We start from the raw sequence: 19,077 nt of genomic DNA, 5'->3' as shown, positions 1-19,077 counted from the left end.
GATGCTTCCATGGCATTTACTGTGTGCCAGACCTGTCCTGAATGCTTGCTATGTGTGAGTTTTTTTGATCCCCTACTGCCTTGTGAAGTCAGAACTGGGAGTTCCCCAGGGGAAGTCTGAGGACCTGGTTCCCAGCCTCAAGGAAATCAGTTTGATTTGGGGTGGGGAGTTTTGAGAGCAAAACCAACACAGAAGAAACAGAAATGTCCCTTAAGACGATCTTTGAGGGAACAAGAACGTAGGTACCTGGGCATTCAGCAGAGGCACCCCCAGATACTGCACTAAGCCAGGGGGCTTCATGGAGAAGGTGGCGTGTAAGCCAGCATTCTAAATTTTGGGTAGGCAGAAGGTGCAGAGACAGCTGGATTGCTAGGGGCGGGAATGTCTCACATGGAGAGGTAGAGGGGATGGTGGCTTGAGCACAAGGGGCCTGACTGCATTCTGGTCCCATCTCCCTCTTGATCTCCATCGCCATGGCTTATGCACAGCTTTGAATCGTTTGTCCAGTGCCCACCACCAAGGCAATGAAGCCAAGCATTTAACATTCGTTGAAGCCCGACAGCCGTCCTGTGACAAACTCTGGTCCTGTTTCACAGTTAAGGACACTGAGACCCAGAGAGTTGAGATACTTGTCTAAGGTCACACAGCACCTGAGTGGCAGTCAGCCAGTGTCCCCGTGCCCCCTCTGTGTTGGCTTTTTCTTCGCCCTCCTAGAGGACCTTTCTCCCTGTGATTAGGCTTCCCCACCCCACGCTCTTTGTGTAACAGCCTTAGGCTGCAGTGCAGGTGGCCGGTGTAAGTCTCTAATTTCTACATATGGCCTGATTTTTTTAAAAAAGTCCAACAATCTCATGTGCCCTTGTCCTCAGGAGATGGCCTTTGCCATAAATGAGCCTTAAGGACGGACCCTTGTGCCAAGGACCTCAGAGAAATGAGGGGTCGGCTGAGGGAAGCAAATGATTATACCATCTGGCCCACCCTCCTGTTCTCAATACACATGGGAAACGACTTGTGGGAAGGGAGTTCTGAGGTTATTTCCACCAGTGGGACATGAGCGCAGGGAGGGACACCCAGGCTGGGGCCAACATGGGCCCTTTGGTATCAATGAGACCCAGCGCATTTGCTCAGTGTTAAATTTCTCAGAGCTGGCCAGGGAGCATGTTCCAGGCCCTGTGCTCAGCTTCCCATGCACCCACTCTCTGAGCCCTTACACATATGAAGGCTGTATGTATGAAGCAGTGCTGGTATCCCCGTTGTATATATAAGGAAAATGGAGCTCAGAGAGATGTATAATCTTCCTGAGGTCACCCAGCCTACATGCAAAGCCAGGCAGCTGGCCCCAGAGCCTGCACTGTGACCACTACATCTCCTGCCTTTCTATAAACCCCTGCGGTCAGCCAGTAAGGCCAATGACTTGCTCTGTTGTCCAGGTAGATGGGCTTGAGCCAGCCAGACCATGTGATTTCCCTGATCCCCTTGGTGCCCGGCACCAAGCCTCACCTGCAGGCACTCCCTGGATATTTATGAAGGCCAGGGGCCATGGCCTCCATGCTGTGAAGAGCGCAGAGCCGGGCTGGCCCTGGCAGCGTTTGCATGCCTGGACCCAGTGGACATCTAGCCCTTTGCTCTGCATTTCCTGGCTTCTCGTCCATATGCCCGCCGCGTGCCCCACTTCCCGCTGCCCAGCCTGGAGCTGGCACACGACTGGCGGCAAGCCAGCTGGGCTGCACACAGAGCTGGAATTTCAGCAGCAGGGCCAAGGCTGAGTGGAGCAGGCCAGGGCCATCCTGCAGTGGGTGTGAGGCCAGGGGGGCTGTTGCACCTCCCTCCCCCTGTATGTCTCCTCTCCCTCCCCGCTTTCTCCATCTGTCACCCTTTTCCATGCCACTCTTTTCCTTTCGGGGGGGGGGGGTTGGTACCTGGATGTTTTTGTCCCCCTCTTTTCATCTACTGCCGTTTCTTCAATCCAAGCCTAGCTCTTTAACCTCACTCATGGACATGCCCCACCTGACCTGGGCCTATGGAAAGGGAGCTGCCATGGAAACTCTGTGCTGATGGCTGCAGAAGGGCACAGCCTGGCTCCACAGGGTTTGCATTGGCTCCTGGATGAGGTGTTTGGCGACCTGTCTCTGTGTTTTGCCAAGCCTGAATCCTGGTACTGCCTCATCATCTCCAGGGCACCTGGGACTTTCAGATCCTTACAGGCCTGGGGTGCCTGTAGGAAGCAGGGGACTGGAAAGGAGACGGGTAAACTTGTTCAGGACCTTAAAGGAGGCACATTCTTCAATGGGAAAAAGAACTTTCTAGCATCTACCACTGTTCAGCAGTGGATCAGGATCCAGGTAATGAGCTTTCTGAAGCTGGAAATATATGAGCAAAGGGTAGATGGCCATTTATAATGGCTAATGCGGGGGGATTCCCATTTGGCATAGGAAGCCCCCCTGCCTTACTTTTTGTCTCTGATGCAGTGTGACCTGAGGGCTAGAGGATCCCAGGAGCTCTTGCCAATGCCAGGGTCTGGGAAGGGTTCCAAGTGGTTCTACAAAGTTCCCTGAACCTATATTGAGGGCTGGTCCTTTTTCAAGGGGTTTTTCTGGTGTGTGCACCCATCTGGGTTAGAGTGAGCTCATTTGCTTCCTCCCTCACTCCCAGGGTGCTGGTAGGCTGGATCAGGTTCCAGGGTCCGGATGTGGATGCCCAGACCCCTTTGGAGTTGGGGCCAGATGTGGTCAGCAGCTACTCCAGGCCCCACGTGCTAATCCCCTTGCAGGGCAGAAGGAGGATCTGTACGGTGGTGCAAATCCCCCCAATTGGCCTCATCTGTCTTTGTCGGCCTCTGAGTTGGGAAGCGAAATGGAGCCTTACAAGTCGGCGACTCTGCAAATAGCTTCTGCTCTTCCTGCCAGCAAAACCTCTCTCAGTTTTTACCACTAGGAAAAACATAAAAGGTGAATTCATGTATGGGTCCCAGGGTCCAGGCAGGAGGCCGCCCAGGGCAGCTGAGGAAAGCTGGTTGGAGAGGGGTCCTGGAGCTTCCCCTTCTTAAACACAGCAGCTCTATCTTTATCTGTTTCATGTTTTGGGCTTCAGCATAAGAGTCTATTTCCAGAACAGTGCCTGTAGCTCTAAAACTATCAGAAAACCACCATCCCACTTACTAGAGCATCCACTGGGATTGTCCTCCTCATTTTACCCCAGCCTGTGGTCCTGTGGCCTTGGGCGCTATGCAGGCAAAAAGAAATGGAACTTCCATTTCTCATGTGGACAGGCCAGGAGGGTAAACCAAAAGATACCGGCAAAAGGTTGCAGACCCCCGTGGGGGGGAGGCATCCTCCTCTGTGTCCGTCTCTATAGGTCCCTGCAGCCATGCAGAGCTAGCTGACTCCCCAGGGAGCTCTTAGCAAGGCTGCAGACATTCCAGCCATGCAGGGCAGGCCTTCCCTCCCTGGCCTTTGGACAGCTCCAAGGACTTCTCACCTATCTGCCTTTGGTCCACCCCTCCTGCCCCACTGTGGAGCTCTCAGGGCCAAAAGGGGATACACCCAGCACTCCCCCTGCATGTGGTACTCTAGCCAGCCTTTGCATACCGCCGGGCCTCTGCAAGGCCAGGAGAGCTGGGGCTACAGTTCTGGCCCCTGGTCAGGGCCCTCTCTGGGAATTACCCCTATACCCTCAGCGGACCAGTGGGCAGCCCTCAGCTGAACAGCCAGGCCAGGAAGACCCTCCCTGAGCTCTGTAAAAATGGTTTCTCCGCCCAGCGGCAGGTGAGCTCCTTGTAGAGAAGTAGGACTGTCCCTATGGTATGAATCTCCTTTCCTTTTCCCAGCAGGCTGTCATCCTCCTCCCCAAGTCCTCTGCTCAGCAATTCTGAGGCCTGACCTGGAATGCCGTGCCTCGGGGCACCTATGAGGCCATCTGTTGGTCCAAGTTAGCCATCGCCCTTCCCTTTGCTCAGCAGACGCCTTCTCTCCGCCTTCTCTCCTGCCCGTTTACTCCTACAGCCATTAGCCTTTCAGCAAGGCCCATCCCCCCGAACGCTGCAGGTCCGAGAGGGATGTTCTTCCCTTAAAACTTCCAGGAAGTTCTGGACTGGGATGAAGATGTGCATGTGGGTTGCAGGAAAGCCCCTGTCCCTCAGCCCTTACAGCCAAGGAGGACTGGTACATTGCTGACCATCACCTTCCCACCCACCAGTTCCAATCAGAAACTAGGGTTTTGCCCTTGTGTTTGACCTCCAAAAGGAGGCAGGGAATTTGGAAGGGAGATATCTCATTGAGGAGCCCGCCTGCTCCTCAGAGCATCAAATCAGCTGAGAAATAACAACTGTGCTACCAAAATTAACTGCAATTGCAGCCGGCTACCAGGCAGGAGTGGCCCCTGAAGCTCCACAGGCCCGTTGACCTGGGAGTACAGCCTGAGCTGATCCTCTGAGGGCTCAGCCACAGCCTGGGACATCCCAAGCCTCCTACATTCCTACCCCCAACCCCGCCCTGCCCTACCCAACCCCCTGGCCAAAACGGAGATGGAGCAGGGTGCTTGGGCATCCCTAAGGAGCCACAGGGCCAACTTTCCCAGCTGGGCTGCGGCGAGGACCATGGAATGCTGGGATGATGCTGCCCCTTAGTGGAGAGGAGTGGGAGGGCCCAGGCTCTGGGAAATGTGCAAAAACCAGCAGTTGGGTGGCTATTGGCCTCAGCCAGGGATCCTGGGCTTAAGGAGTCCCTCTGATCCCCTCAGGCAGCCAAACCAGAGCAAGAGGAAACCCAGAGCAAGAGGAAAGGGCTGGGCTTCAGGACCCACTCTCCCTCTTTCCCACTCCCCCACCCAGCCCCTTTCTTGTGTTCCCTCCCATGTCCCCCTTCTCTTCTCCCTAGCTAGAGGAGGCCCTCTAGAGGCAGGTATGGGGCAGTGTGATCTGGAACATGGGCTTTAGTGTGGTACTGCCTCTAAGGAGCTGTGTGACCTTGGGCAAAAGGGTTCACCTCTCTGGGCCTTGTGACCTAACCTGGAACGTCGTGGTCCTAAGAGCCTATCCAGTTTGAAAAATCTGATCCCTTGTCATCAGCCTTTCATAGCTCTCCCTTGATCTGTGAATTATTACAGGAAATAATTTATAGAACTTTTGGTTCAGTTTCCAGATCCAGAGCCTGTGGATTATATATAAGTGGATCTCAGTTTATCCATCTCTAGGAGGGAAAGTCATTTCATCATTTCCTAGAGCAATGTTTACAAGTTTATTTTTCAGTAACAGCAATAAAGTGTTCTGAATATTAGTTATTTGAATATAGGTTAAAGAGTAGATGATGTTTAAATGCTTTGCTTTTTTAATTTTTAAGCTCCTTTATTCAAAATTTTTTAAACAAATAGTTTTCTGCAAAAGTAATGACTCATTTCCATGGCTGAGAATCGAGGACACATGTCCCTTGTCTCTCAAATACCTGCCCTTCCTGGCAAAGGCCAAGTGCCTACCACCAAAGCACAGCCCTTGGTGACCCAGTGACTACGGCACCCCCGCCCCCCAGCACGGAGCCACATAACAAGCAACCTCCTCTCTCCTCCAGATTGCAGAGACCTACGCCTTCCTTCCACGAGAGGCTGTGACCCGGTTTCTGATGAGCTGCACCGAATGTCAGAAGAGGATGCACTTCAACTCCAACGGCCTGGAGCCCAAAGGTAGGGTTGGGGGTGGGCGGTGCTGGAGGCTCGCAGGGGAAGCTGTGCAGCGAGAGGCTCTCCCACCAGAAGGGCCTGCGCTTTGCAGGTGCAGACAGGACAGCGCATGTCCAGCAATTGTCACGATTCCCAGAGGCCAGTGTGGGTCCATGGGGCTACCCAGAGAGTCTCATTTGTTTTGTTTTGTTTTGTTTTGTTTTCTGTTTTTAAACTAACAGTACATTCCTACTGCACTTCAAGGCCTAGGCCACACCCTCTTCTCCCACTGAGGTTCTGGGCAGAAATGTCCACATCACCCCATTCCGTAAGCTCTGTAATTCTTGCCACCCAGGTCTCACTCTCACCCTCAGCGGTGTCCCTGTGGGTCTGGTCTTGCTGACCGTAATGTAAGCTCTTGAAGGACAGGAGCACAGCCTTCGAAGCATGCACCCTCCTACCCTGTAGCCACATAGTTGCCAGTAGTAGGTCCTCCTCCCTAAGTGTTTGGCCCTCCCTGTGCACAAATCAGAACACTAGAGGGATTGGTTAGAACTTAAAATGCCAAGAGCATGTATGACCAGCCAACATTGGTCCCTTGGGCCAACATCCATGCTCTCCAGCCCTGCCCTTCACAGTGAGATGCAGCAAAGACCCCCACTTTAGTCCCCCTACACCCATAACCTGAATGTCCCAGAGGCTTCCAGTAAATCTTGGGCCCATCTGTTCGCAGGTGGCTTTGGCACAGTGAGATGGGCCAGTACATTTGACTGGTGTGATATATATCTGCCCTGAGAAATGGTGCCCACGTGGGTGGTTTATCAGGGCTCCTAGGCTGCTCCTGGGCTTCAGGCCTGCAAAGGTTGCTGAAGTCCAGGGAATCAAGGATGAGCCTTTTACTCAGGTGGCATCGTCCAAATCTGGGGAAGGGAAAATCAGCAATGAAGCCTGAGGAGGTGACCACAGAGGAACTGGAGCACAGGAGTAGAGTGGGGCTTTCTTCTCATTTTGGTTATCTCTGATGCCCATGAGCACCTTTTGATGTCAGCCAATGCACCCGATCCAGAGACTTTCCTGCCCATGGAGGCCATTAGGCCTCAGCTGCTTCATCAGGTACACCAGAGAGCTTCTAAAGCTTGAGGGACAGGAACAGATCTAGTTATTCCCTTAAGTGCTGGATTCCTGGTTTATGAGCAGGTCTCTAGGGCCACACTGGATGAGTTCAAATCCCAGCTCTGCAGCTCAGTGGATGTGTGTCCTGAACAAGTGACTTCATCTCTCGGAGTCTTAGTCTCCTCATCTGTGAAATGGGGTTAATACTGGTAGCTACATCAGGGGCTGATGAGGTGTGAGAGTTAGTCCCTGTCCCTGGTGCAGGGCAGCCATGCAGGAGGGCTGACCTGCAGCTGTTGCAGTTAATGCGGTAATGCTGGATGCTAGAGTGAGGCCCCTGCCCTGCATAGCCTGGCCCTGACTGACCAGCTACCACCCCTGGGCCAAGATAGCATTTGTTACCTGCAGATGGGCCAGGAGGGCTTTCCCTGCTGCATTCCCCACCCTGCCTGGGTCTGGGTCCCAGGGGTACCCACCCATCCACCTGTCCCCTCCTGTTCTGTCCTAATCGTTTCCATAGCAACTGGGATAGTCAGACACAGAATCTGTTCACCTGGGAGAACAGAGGCAAGGCCAAGAAAGACCATGTTTGTGGGCTGCTCTGGGGTGTCTGCAGGCTCCATCTCTGCTGCCCCCTTGCTCCCTGCTGGCCTGGAGGACATTCTCACCTCCCCCACTCCTCTGAGAAGGCTGCGAAGTCTCCAGGGCTGCAGTTCCACGCTTCCTCATCTGTGGGCTTCCGCATGGCCGGGAGGGCGATGCCAGCACAGCAGCAGCCTGTTTCTTGTCTGTTTCTTCTTCTTGCTGCTGCTGCCACCCCAGGGTAGAAGGAGGGAGGAGGAAGAAGGGAGGGAGGTGGCGAGGGAGAGAGCACAGCCTGAAAGGAGCCGCCTAGAATATAAACCAGCTCTGTGGGCTCTGGGCTGAAGCCTCTCTTAACAGGGGCTTGCTCCAGGCAGGACAGAGGGCAGACAGAGGGAGGCTTTGCCTTGCCCATCCTTGCTTGTCCTTGGGTGGGATGCTACTTCTTTGTCCTCAGGAGCTGAGCTTTCCATGCAGGTAGAGGGGGAGACACTGAGGTAGCCAGAGACAGCGTGGCCCATGGAAGGTCAGGCAGGCCTGGGTGTGCCACCCTGTTCCCTGCTGTGTGTCCCTCAGCAGGTTAGAGGACCTCCCTGAACTTTGCCTGCTCATAGCAGCTCCTGAGAGCCTATGAGGTATCTGTCTTAGTTTACAGCTGAGGCAATGAGGCACAGAGTTGTTATGGTGAAATCACTTCCCCAAGGTCCCCAGAAGGCACTAGCATTAATCTCCTCATCAGCAAAATAGGAATAACACTTTCCTCTTGGAGCTGTTGTAAGGACACTTGGGTCAAAGAGCCTGTACCCCATGTGGTTATACGCGGAGCCTAGACACAAGGCTGCCAAAGTCCAGGTGGTCCCATGGGGAGACACACAGTGAGTCACCCCACCCAGGTGAGCACCCTGGGTGCACAACCTGGATGCTGGGCAAAGGGAAGAGTTTGGTTTCTGGCAGCTGCCTGTGGAGAGCCTCAGATTCTGAAAGGCTTGCCTGTCTGCTTAATGGCCAGAGGCATTGGCCGCCTGGACCACCCTCGCCAGCTGGCAGGCTCTCCCTTCTCCTGCCCCAGCTGAGAGCCTGGAGATCCTATCTCCGCCCGCCATGTTGCATCGCTGGATGCGGTCAGCTGCGCCTACCCCTTTTTCACAGGGACCCCTGCCATGCCAGCCCTCCCTGCTGCCTCTCCCACCCGCCCACCCGCCCGCCCACAGGGAAATCAGAGCCTGCATCTGGCCCCAGAGGCAGGCCCTGTGTTCCTGTCCCAGGAAGGTGGGGCAGGAGGGGGACAGGGAACAGGATGGAGACTTCTCGAGGGGCTTCTGGAAGAATGCCTCCCTTCCTGGCCGAGGGTTAAAAAGAAAGAAAGGAAGCAAAGCAGCCTCCCCTGCTCAGCAGTTTGTCCCCGGCAGAGTGTGGGGGCCTGGACAGTCCCAGGCCCTCCCCCAGCGCCAGGAGCACAAACAAAGGAGGCTGCTGAGGATCAGGAAGTCTGAGGATGGGAAATTCCAGGGCCTCCCGACTCCACATTCTTTTTCTACCAGCCCCTGAGCAAGTCCAGGTGGAGAGGAGACAGAAAATGAAAACCGGTGGGTCTTCAGTCCAGCCCTGGCTCCTGGGGAGAGGGGCCTCTGGGGGCATGATTCTTTTTCTCTGATGTGACAAAATATTGTTTATATGGCTGCAAACTAGGAGTTAGCAGTGCGCAATGCTAACTAGTTACCTCTAGAAAGGTTGCTTCCTCCACGACAGAGTCGTCCACTCAGATGGAGGCTGCTTTGCTACCAGGTCCAGACTCCTCTGTGTGGTTTCCAAGTCCCTCATGCCTGACTCTCCAGATCCCCTTCTTCCAGCCCGTTCCTTTGCCCCTGCAGAGGCTCTGTGTTGGTCTGCTTGCTGGCCTGTCCTCTCCCAGCTCCCATCCTCACTTGCCGGGTGGCATGTGAGGTTGCATCGCCTCCCCACATGCTGTTGACTCTTCTGTAAGGGGCATATTAATACTAGCACCCACCACATGGAATTCTTGGAAGCATCAAGCAGAAGGGTCTGTGTTGAACTCCTGGCAAGTGCTCAGTAGCTGTCAGCTGAGTGATTGAACACAAGTCCTGTTCAGATCCTCTCTCCACAGAGCTGCCTTGAGTTCTTTCCTCTGAGCTCTAATGGACTCGCCATCAGTCCCACCCTGCTGAGCACAGGGGCTGTTCCTACAGGGTTCCCCCACCTTCCCCTCCCTGAATGCATACACATCAGTACTCTCTGAAGACTTGCTGATCCACTGATTTACTTCCCTCTTAAAGAGGCGTTTTTCATCACCTTCTGAGTTGGCCCCAGGCCTTGATCTCTATTTCCAAATCTGAGACCCATGACAAGCCGGCTGGTCTCAGGGCTCCTCTGTGCCAGGCCTTCGTCACATGCACGTCCTTCAACACCCAGCTCTGCGAGAGACAGCTCTTGCCACTGGCATGCAGAACCAAGGGGCTCTTCCATTCTGTGGGTGAAGCTCATGAGAACTGCCACCTCGTGTTCCATCTGGAGGAATGAAGGCCACCACTTCAGCTGAAATTTGCATTGATTAATGGATGCCAGCGGAGCCCAGCTGTGGAGGTCAGCACTCGGCTCAGCCTGTGTGGCTTGGCCTGGGTAAAGCCTCTGCGTCACTGATTATTTTCAAGGCCTGTAAAACTAGGTCTTGTGCTTGGGCTGGTTTCAATTTTCCTTGGCAAAGAGGCGTTGAAACATTGCTTTGAGTGGTTCCTCTGCCTCTCTCACCAGCAGCCTGTCTGATTATTTCGGCCCCATGACCCTTGCTAGCTCCTAACTCACCGGTGGTATCCGGCTAGTTGTGGTGGTTTGAGCATGGCCACTCTATGTGTTGATCACAGCAGGGACCTGGCCTTTCAGCAAAGCCCAGGGAAGCCACTTTTCCGCATTCACGTGTCTATCTTAGCTCATCCCTCATCCTGGCATTTACCTCACCTGTGAGCACCTGACTCCTCCACGGAGCTCCCACTGGTCCCTGCTCCTTATCTCTTTCTCACTAAGCTGATCCACTCTGTGTGCAGCATTTATCACCTCCAGAGGCGTGGGGCTCCCCACTGCCAGAAAACCCCACCTGCCTTTCTCTTTGCTGTGCTGTGGCCGAGTCCCGACCTCCCACAGCCAGCTCTCTGGCGCATTCCCTCACCTGGAATGCCCCCTGCCCACCAAGGTCCTGCCTCCCTGACAGAACTCTCACTTCCGGAACTGCAGACGTGAGCATGTCACTGCACCCCGACCTCTGATGGGAGTGCGTGTGCTTCAGGATGTCCCATATTTTCCCGACAAGGGCTCCTACCCCCTCTTCTTGAGCCCTCTGGGCTCACCTCTGGGCACAAGGAGCGGTTCCTCCTCTGTGGACATGCTGCAGAGGGAACAGGCCAAGGAAGACCCCTTCTCCACCTTCTAAGAGTGCATCTCAGCCGCTGTTTGCTTTTTTCTAAACCAAGTTCTGCCTGGCTTTATTAAAGAGACTTTCACATAAGTAGCCGTGGCCTTTCAGGCAGGACATGGGTGACTGTCAGTACAAGAACACAGTGTCTGGCTTTTGTGAATAACCAGGTGCTGAGCCGCCATGACAGGAGAGAAGTCTTCGCTGGTGGCTCTGACTAGGGACCCTCTCACATACCATGTTGTCTAACAGTTTTTCACCAGAAGCCCCATCTGTGAGGAAATGAAATGGAAACGGCAGACTGCTCCATCTGAAGACCCAGGATCTGAAAACAGGAACCGTGGCTTTTTTGAGGGGCACCACGTCAGTGCCATTGCTGCAATGTCTGCCTCACATACCGCCTCCATCCCTGTTGATTTTGGGGGGCCAGGTCCCAACGTGCGCCTGGGATTTCAGAGGTCAAGTCTGGGTGCATGGAGGGGCAGCAAGGAGAAGAGGTCATAAGGACACTGGAACCCATTGTAGTTTCCCCACAGCACTGGGTGCATGGGCATTTGTGTCTGGTGGCCCTTCTGCCACCAAACCAAGGGGCATTCTGAGGCAGTCTTTATTAGCGACATTTACCTCTTCCTCAAGAACAACAATCTTCCTCAAAGAACACAAAAATTGTTTGTGTGACAACACAGCTTTAAAAAACTGAACAAAGGTCTGCACTTTTACACGTTTGGTAAGGAATGTTGTTCAGGCGGTGCAGTCCCAGCTGCACACCACCTCAGAATGGCGCCCCTAGTCCCGGGCCCTGTCTGCGCGCACCCCATTCTCTGCAGGGCTGTTTCCCTTCTTGCCAAGTGGGAGCTTCCCTTCTCCCCTTTGTGTAGTTTTCTCCCTCTTGTTTGCAGGGGACTTTTTTCCTTATTCTGGGGAAATATTTCTAACGTAAAACTTGCCATTTTAATAATTTTAAGTGTACGGTTCAGTGGCATTTGTTAGTTATATCCACATCATTGAGCAACGCTCACCACGGTCTGTTTCCAAAACCTTTTCATCACCCCAGACAGAGGCTGTGTATCCATGAAGCAATAACTTCCCATCCCCACTCCCCGGCCCTAACAACTCGATTCTCCTTCTTCCTCTGAATGCGTCTGTTCTAGAGATGCCATTTAAGCGGAATCCCATGGTATTTGTCCTTTTGTGTCTGGCTTCTTTCACTCTGCATAGTGTTTTTGAGGTTGCAGGGGCCTTCCTGACCCGGGCCCCAGTGCTTGAGTGGCGGGTTTTAGCAGATCATGTCTGATGTCCTCTGCATTCCTCCACTTCGGCCCTGTCGCTTGCTTCCCCTCCAGCCTGTCTCTTGGACATGGCAGTGGCGGTGGAAGGCCAGCTTTGGCTCCTCTAGGAGTTGCTCGTGCACTCAAGTCGCAGCTCATGCACAGAACTATGCACCAGGGAGAACTTTGGTTCAAAGCAGGAGAAAGGGCTAGAGAACAGATAACCAAGGTAGAGGGGGAAGCAGGGTCAAGTGACTAAATGACTAAAGGAGGAGGCTCCAGGGCTTCAAGCATGGTCACAGCTGGAGACATCCAAAGGGGAAGTTGGACTGAGGAGAAGTGACAGGCTCTCCTTTAATCATGCTCCCCATCTTCCTTATTCCTGTGCCACCAACAGTGGTACTTAAGATGCAGAACTATTGGCTGAGCAGTGTCCTTTGCAGAAGGCAGCTTGGCCAGAGATTCTAAGAGGTACCAAATATTCCTACCCTTCGACCCATGAATTCCATTTCTTGGACTCTGTTTTGAAATGGAGATTATCAGAAATTTGGATCAATAGCCACACACAAATATGTTCCTTGCAGTGTTGTTTATAATAACCAACAATGGGAAACAACATAAATAGCTATTCATAAGGAAATGTCTTATGTAAACTATGATCAAATAGCAAATAGTACATGGCTGTAAAAATTGTATTTGTAAAGCAAAACAAGATTTTTGATGGTGAAGGAAATGCTGATGACAAAATGTTAAGCCAAAAAAAATTGTTTTTAAAAGCAGACTACAATTTTCTGCATGCGTTATGATAGCAAGGACATAAAGAAGAGAAATCACAGGAAAAAAATAAACAGAAGCATATGCCAAGCTGCTTAGTGCAATTACGGGGTTTTTAATTTTTCTTTACATCTTTCCACACTTTGCAAATGCTTTACAAAAAGAACACACGTTACTTTGATCTTGAGGATGACAAAGCAATAAATGGGAGGAACAATGCTCCATGTGATTATTGGAGGAGCCAGAATTTTGGGGGTGGGGACCCAGAGCTGTGAGCCATATGGTACCTGACAGTACTTTTAGGGGATGCTGTGGGGGTAGGAGATGGGTGGGGTGGTGGCAGCATGTGTGCACCAGGAGGAGAGTTGCCTTAGCTCAGGGTTGGAAACATAAGTGCCTTCAAGGGCCTGGCCAGTATCAGAACTGAGTGAACGTGTACAGGACAATAGGGAGTGGTGGGGACTATGGCAAAACAGAGAACTCACACCCTATCGGAAAGAAGTGGCTGCTGCACTGCTGTCGTAGTTGTTTGCTATGTGGGATTACAGGCCCTGTGTGGTCAGACCTTCTGTTTTTTAAATGTGAACTCTCTTATGAAACACTGGCACCTAATTGAAAAATACTTTCAGTGCCATGCAGTCCACACCTACGGGCCAGATACGGTGGGCAAGTTGCCCATTTGTGACCTCTGGCCTGTTCTTTCCTGCTTTTAGGCTCTGTTGAGTTCTCCATGTGGGTGACAGGGTGTGCTGCCCCGTTGGTGGCCCACAGCACAGACTGAAAGGGATTCCTTTTGTTCTTTCTGCCAGAAAACGAGCCTCCTTCTCCTCTGGTCTCCGGGATTATTGATTACAACATGCCCCTCACCTCCACGTACCTGAAGCAGATGAAGTTGCGTGTGATGAATTCCCAGGAGCAGGTAAGGCATCCGTCCCCCCTCGCCCCACCTGGAGGTGTCTTAACTTGCCTGGATGTGGTTGATCCGTCCCAAGATGTGGGGCCACAGCCTGTGTAAACACGAAATCAAAGAGGCCCTTATCTGGTTATCTGGGCTGTGCAGTCCAGGCTGAGAGGGGAGGGTAGGAATGTGTTTCTAGTTAAAGGGTCTGCTTGGCAGACAGGCCTGCTAGGTCTTCAGTGAAACCCAGGGAGCTCCCGCTTCACAAAACTTTCCCCCAAGGGCAGGGACAAGGGAGGGGGAGGGTAGAGCTGCAGACCGTGGCTGTTGCGTGGCTCTGACTCTGCTCTGCCCTTTGTCTGCTACACCACTCACCTCCTTTCCCCAGGGAGAGGAAAGAGGAGGGGCCCTGGCTGCCAGCCTTGGCCTCTGTCACTCTTGGGGCCCAGACAGGACAGGAGGATGGGTGTTGGCGGGTGGCCCACGTAAGATAAGGCCCCTGGCTGTCCGAGGCTCCCAAGCCATGGGCTGCCAAGGGTTGTCAGGCACCGTGGAAACAGGCTATTAAAAGAAAACCACTCTCGCCTGCCTCCCAGCACAGTCCTGCCTCCCTCTAGCCCTTTGCAAAGCAAGTAGCCTGACTGTCTTTCAAAGGAGGACAAGAGAGTGCTACCTCCTTCCTCCAGCACTGCCTAAAACCAGGGTAACAAGCTCTCACTTTCAGCTTCAAGTGTTCCTGTTTGTTGTGACCTCTGAGCCCACAATGTTTTCATGGCCTGACCTGGGGAATGGGTTCTTTCAGGGAAAGTCTGACTTTTAGCCCTGGGTGCATGCTGCCTCGTTTAGGTTGGTCTCCTTGACAACCTGAGCATGCATTGTAAGGGAGTGGGGGATGGTGAAGGGGAGATGGCTCCAAAGCCAGCTCCGAGGGGATGTAGCAGGACGTGTTCAGGTGGTACCTGGGGCTATGGCACCCAGTTTGAGGATCTGAGCAGGTTGGCTTGAACATACCAAGTTTACACTCCCCTAAGGAGAAGGGATGGTATGCCCACCACAACCAGCTCTTAAAGGTTGAGTAAAGTAAGCTTTGCTCTGGGTGACAGAGCTGTTTGCACCCGTGTCACTTGCGTTTTCTCTCCTGAGGGTGTTCTGTGACAGTTGCCTCCCTAAGAAACTTCAAGGAATCAAAGATAACGGTGGGGAAAGTGGTGTTGGGGTTTTATACTCACAATGGCAATGTTGGTTCTATGCAGGAATGTTAGTAGTAAGGGTGGTAATAGTTAAAATCTGAACACTATGGCGGAAGTTGAGCATGAGAGCTCCTCTGACTGCCACTGAAGAGGAACTCAACGCCTTTCTTTCCTGTAACCATCCACACTGTCACGGGCACCTGGCTTCTCACATATTCTTACCCCCATTCTCACCCGTCCCCTTGAGGAGTGAAGGCATAGCCAACTTGAACAGCCCTTTGTCTGCTACAAAATGGTGTTAGACCCAGGCCTCCGCCGGGGCCCACAGTGGTCGGCATAGCCCACATGTGGCCTCTCATCAATGGATCCTGTTATGTCTCGTTTGGTTGTACAGATTCTTACTGTCTGTGGGGGATTAAGACTGTTGGCTCAGTGCATTAGCAAGGATGCAGGCATTCAACACAAATTTATGGAGCCCTACTCTGTGAGCTGTGGATGAGCAAAGAAAGCACAAAAATACCCGCTCATAGCAGGTAGCCATAAACAATTGAGGGAGAGGTTCGTCAGCCATCATGGTGCAGCAGTGACAAGTGCCATGCAGTGGGACACATGCTGCTGTGTCAGTATTTAGATGTGGATGGGGTGGATCGAGGCAGAGGTCAGGGAAGTTTGCCTCAGAAAGGGATGTTTTATCTGAGATCAAGATCTGAAGGGAACAGTGCTCCAAGCTGAGGGAACAGCTTATGCAAGGACCCTGTGGCTCGAGGGAAGTGGCTCCCATGAGACCCTGAGAGGCTGGTGTGGCCGTTGCATAAACTGAGGAGTTCTACGCTGAACAAAGGGGAAAGCACAGTGTTAGGCACTTGATGGACAGCTGTGAATGAACTGAGGTTCACGAGGTTGGGGCTCTCCCAAAGGAGGGGAGGATTGCGGGCAGGCCTCTATCCCCAGGGTGCTCTGAGAGTCCAGCTGGGGCCAAGGCCGAGAATGGGGTGGCCTCTGCCCACAGTGGAGTTGACTGTGTCTTCCTTGCCTTCACGCACAGCTTCCCCGATGGGGGGCCCTCTGAAAGTGGCCAACTTTCTCCTGTGTGCTGCTGGAGATCAAAGGGACAGACCCTCCTTGCACACCTGGCAGAAGCAGCATCCCGTCTCCTGCCTAGGGCCTTTCATCTGTCAGTCTCCAGCACTCTGTGCACAGCAATGAACTCTCAAGGCCTCAGCCTCTCAGGCAGTACTGTTATCCCCCTTTTGCCAGGCCCGTGGCAAAACAAAAAATCACATTGCTCACCAGATTATTTATCTGCAGCAGCAAGGAAGGGCCAAGGACCCAGAAGTCTTTGATTCTTCAGCTTGTAAAAATACATATATTTGAATTAGTTGCTTTTTTTCTGTAGCACAATCAGAGCAGAGCTCCCCTTGAGGTGGTGGGGGAGTGGCCCCCTAATTCAAACACAGCCTCGGGACTGGCTCCGCTGGTGTCAAATTCCATGTCCCAAGACCAGGTTCCGAAAGTGGTTTCATTCCTTGCTCATCACTCTGACACCTGTCGTGTTTGTAAATCACTCACACAGGCTACATGGGAAATAAACCAAATCTAAACTCATTGGGGGCCAGGATAAATGATATTTTATTAATGCTGCACAAAGTGGGGTGGGTGTTATTTCAGGGAGGTGGAAAAACAACCCAATAATTCATTTTTCATCTAGTATTAGATATCCAAGAGACAAACAGTAAAGCAAGTAGAACACCTCCCTTCACTTTGTTTTGAGCAGACAACAAACATGTGGTGGGTTTTTCTGTGAAATGGACAGAACCACGTTGCTGGCCCTGGCTTGGCGGCTCATTTGGTTAGAGCCACATCTTGACACTCCAAGGTTGTGGGTTCAGTCTCTGGTCAGGGCACATAAAACAATCAGCCAATGAATGCATAAATAAGTGGAACAACAAATTGATGTCTCTCAAATCAATAAAAAAAAGAACTTTCAAAAGAATCACATTGCTTATTGCCCAGTCATGTCAGATTAATAAGCTGGGAAATGGGTTCTTCTCCACGAGGGTATTAGGTGATATGAAAGTCCAATAGCAACATTCACACAAAGAGGAAAGATTCTTCTTGAAGTTGGATTCAGTGTGTCCAAACTTTATGGTGTCCTCAGTGTGCAAGATATTTTAGGGTCAGACTTCATGCACACAGGACCTCCATCCTAAGAGACAGACCCCCAGGAGCTGTCACCTTGGTGGCCACATTGAGCTGAAAATAGGAGAATGTACCCTGATAAAATCTTTTTTGTTGTTGTTCTTACGTGTGAAAATTCTTATAAAGATATAAAACTGACCTCACATCAGTTGTACTGAGAATGAATACATTTTCTTGCAGGGGCAGGGTAGGAAGCTTTCATGAATGTGAACTGGCTCCACGCAGTCTCTGATGAGATGAGGTTCTTCTAGAAGGGGTGCAGGTGGCACTCGTAGGGCTAGGGGTGGTCAGCGAGCACCACCCCTGCAGCTGGTCTTTCAAAGACCTTTCAGGGCTGTGTGCAGGATACATCCAGAGGAGTGCTGTGTCGGCGGCCACTAGTTTTGTTTTCTGTGTCATTCGTGTCCCCCCCCCCATACTTTTAAATTAACAAATAATACACAGCCTCAGTAGAAAAATTGGTAGCCAAAAAGGCAAAAGCGTGGTGACAAAAGTCACCATCACCCACCATTCAGATCACTGTGAATATTTCGGTGTCCACCCTTCCAGACCATTGAATGGAAAGAGGATTATCTTGTATACACCATTTTAAAACCTGCTGTGTTTTCCTGGTGATGAGTCTCCATATTATTTGGAGTCTCTTTGCTCTCTGGGTCTTGATGTTTCCACCTATCAGATTAGCTGGTTATGTAATTTTCCTTCCTTCACTCACTTCTTTGCCCATATCCATCCATCCATCCATCTGCCCATCCATTGTGTACCTGAGCCAGGTGCCAAGGAGACGGTGATGAACAGAGCCAAGTCTCTGCCCAGCCAGCTCTCACAGTTCAGTGAGAGAGACAAGGAGAACCAAAATCAATGCTTAGGTCCATAGGAAGAGCTTAGGGGAGCAGGGGACAAGGGAGCAAGCAGGGTGGGTGCTATTTCAGGCAGGTGGGTCATTAATGGGGCAACTCTTCTGTGTCCAGCACTTTACACACTTTGCCCTTCACCCTTACAATTCTGCAGGGTCCTGTTATTATCCTCATTTAACAGATGCCATAGCTGAAGCTCAAAGAGGGTCAGCACTTGCTCAAGGTCACACAATCACTAACATGAATTGAAACTCAGATCTTCTCCATCCCTGAACCTGTGCACCTGCCAGGGCCCCAAGCCCTGTTTCTCTTCACACTTCCTGGATGAGGATGTACTCATTAGGATAGAGTATCGCCCATGGCGCTGGTGGAGGGAGAACGTCCTTGGCAGAGATGCTGGCAGAGCAGGCTTTGTTTGGCCTCAGAACTGGAACCGCCTTAAATATACGATGCCTAAGAAAATACCCAAAGAGGAATCTGGCACGGGACTGGGGTTGAGGTGAGAAGGTCTCCCCAACCTTAGGAAGGCTCAGTTATCTGCTGTAGCACAAATGTAATTTGATATCCACATTATGGATGACGTTCTCCTGATTGTTCCTGAGATCGCAATGTTTGAACCCGTTGTAGAAATCAGATCCAGATCCGGAAAGAGAGAGACAAATCATCTGTGTTCCTTCCCGGATACATCCTTTCATTTTATAGATGCAGAGGCCAAGACTCCTGGAGGTTCGGCGACTTTCCCAGGGCACCCAACTCCTGGCTCTGCCCCAGAGTCGGGGGGCTGTCAGCACCTTCCTCCGCCTCCCCTCTCTCCTGCTCTTGGAGCAGCGCTAATGTCCTGCTAATGGTTTTAATGGTTCTCCCAGCAGCATGTGAAGTGGTGCACGGCTCCATTGTTTAAGCAAGCCGGGGTGATGGAGGCTCTTAACTTGCTTCCATTAACCTCTGCCTCCCTCTTCTCTGCCGCGTGCTCCTGGCCCAGAGTTTTCCTTGGCTTCTGGGGGGTTGGGGAGGAGAAGCAGAACTCCTCCCCCTGACACACATGTGAGGTCTATAGGGGTCCTGGAATTGCCAAAATATTGGCCCTCCTGCTCCTTTCAGGGGGCTAGTGTAGAGCAGCACTGCT

General features: G+C 52.1%; 1 protein-coding gene across 1 annotated transcript in view; it reads left to right on the top strand.

Moving 5' to 3' along the window:
* The window catches only part of NOL4L (nucleolar protein 4 like), a 118,384-nt gene that overhangs the window by 48,956 nt on the left and 50,351 nt on the right, over positions 1-19,077 (top strand). Inside the window, exons 3-4 of the mRNA XM_090286219.1 lie at positions 5,562-5,673; positions 13,620-13,729. Of these exons, the coding sequence (XP_090142345.1) occupies positions 5,562-5,673; positions 13,620-13,729 (222 nt within the window). The remainder of the gene's footprint in view (positions 1-5,561; positions 5,674-13,619; positions 13,730-19,077) is intronic.

Source organism: Furipterus horrens, unplaced genomic scaffold (assembly GCF_987537825.1).
Source record: "Furipterus horrens unplaced genomic scaffold, mFurHor1.1.pri manual_scaffold_8, whole genome shotgun sequence".
NCBI classification, from domain to species: domain Eukaryota; kingdom Metazoa; phylum Chordata; class Mammalia; order Chiroptera; family Furipteridae; genus Furipterus; species Furipterus horrens.
Note: the sequence above shows the minus strand (reverse complement) of the source record. Positions and strands in the feature narration are given on the sequence as shown.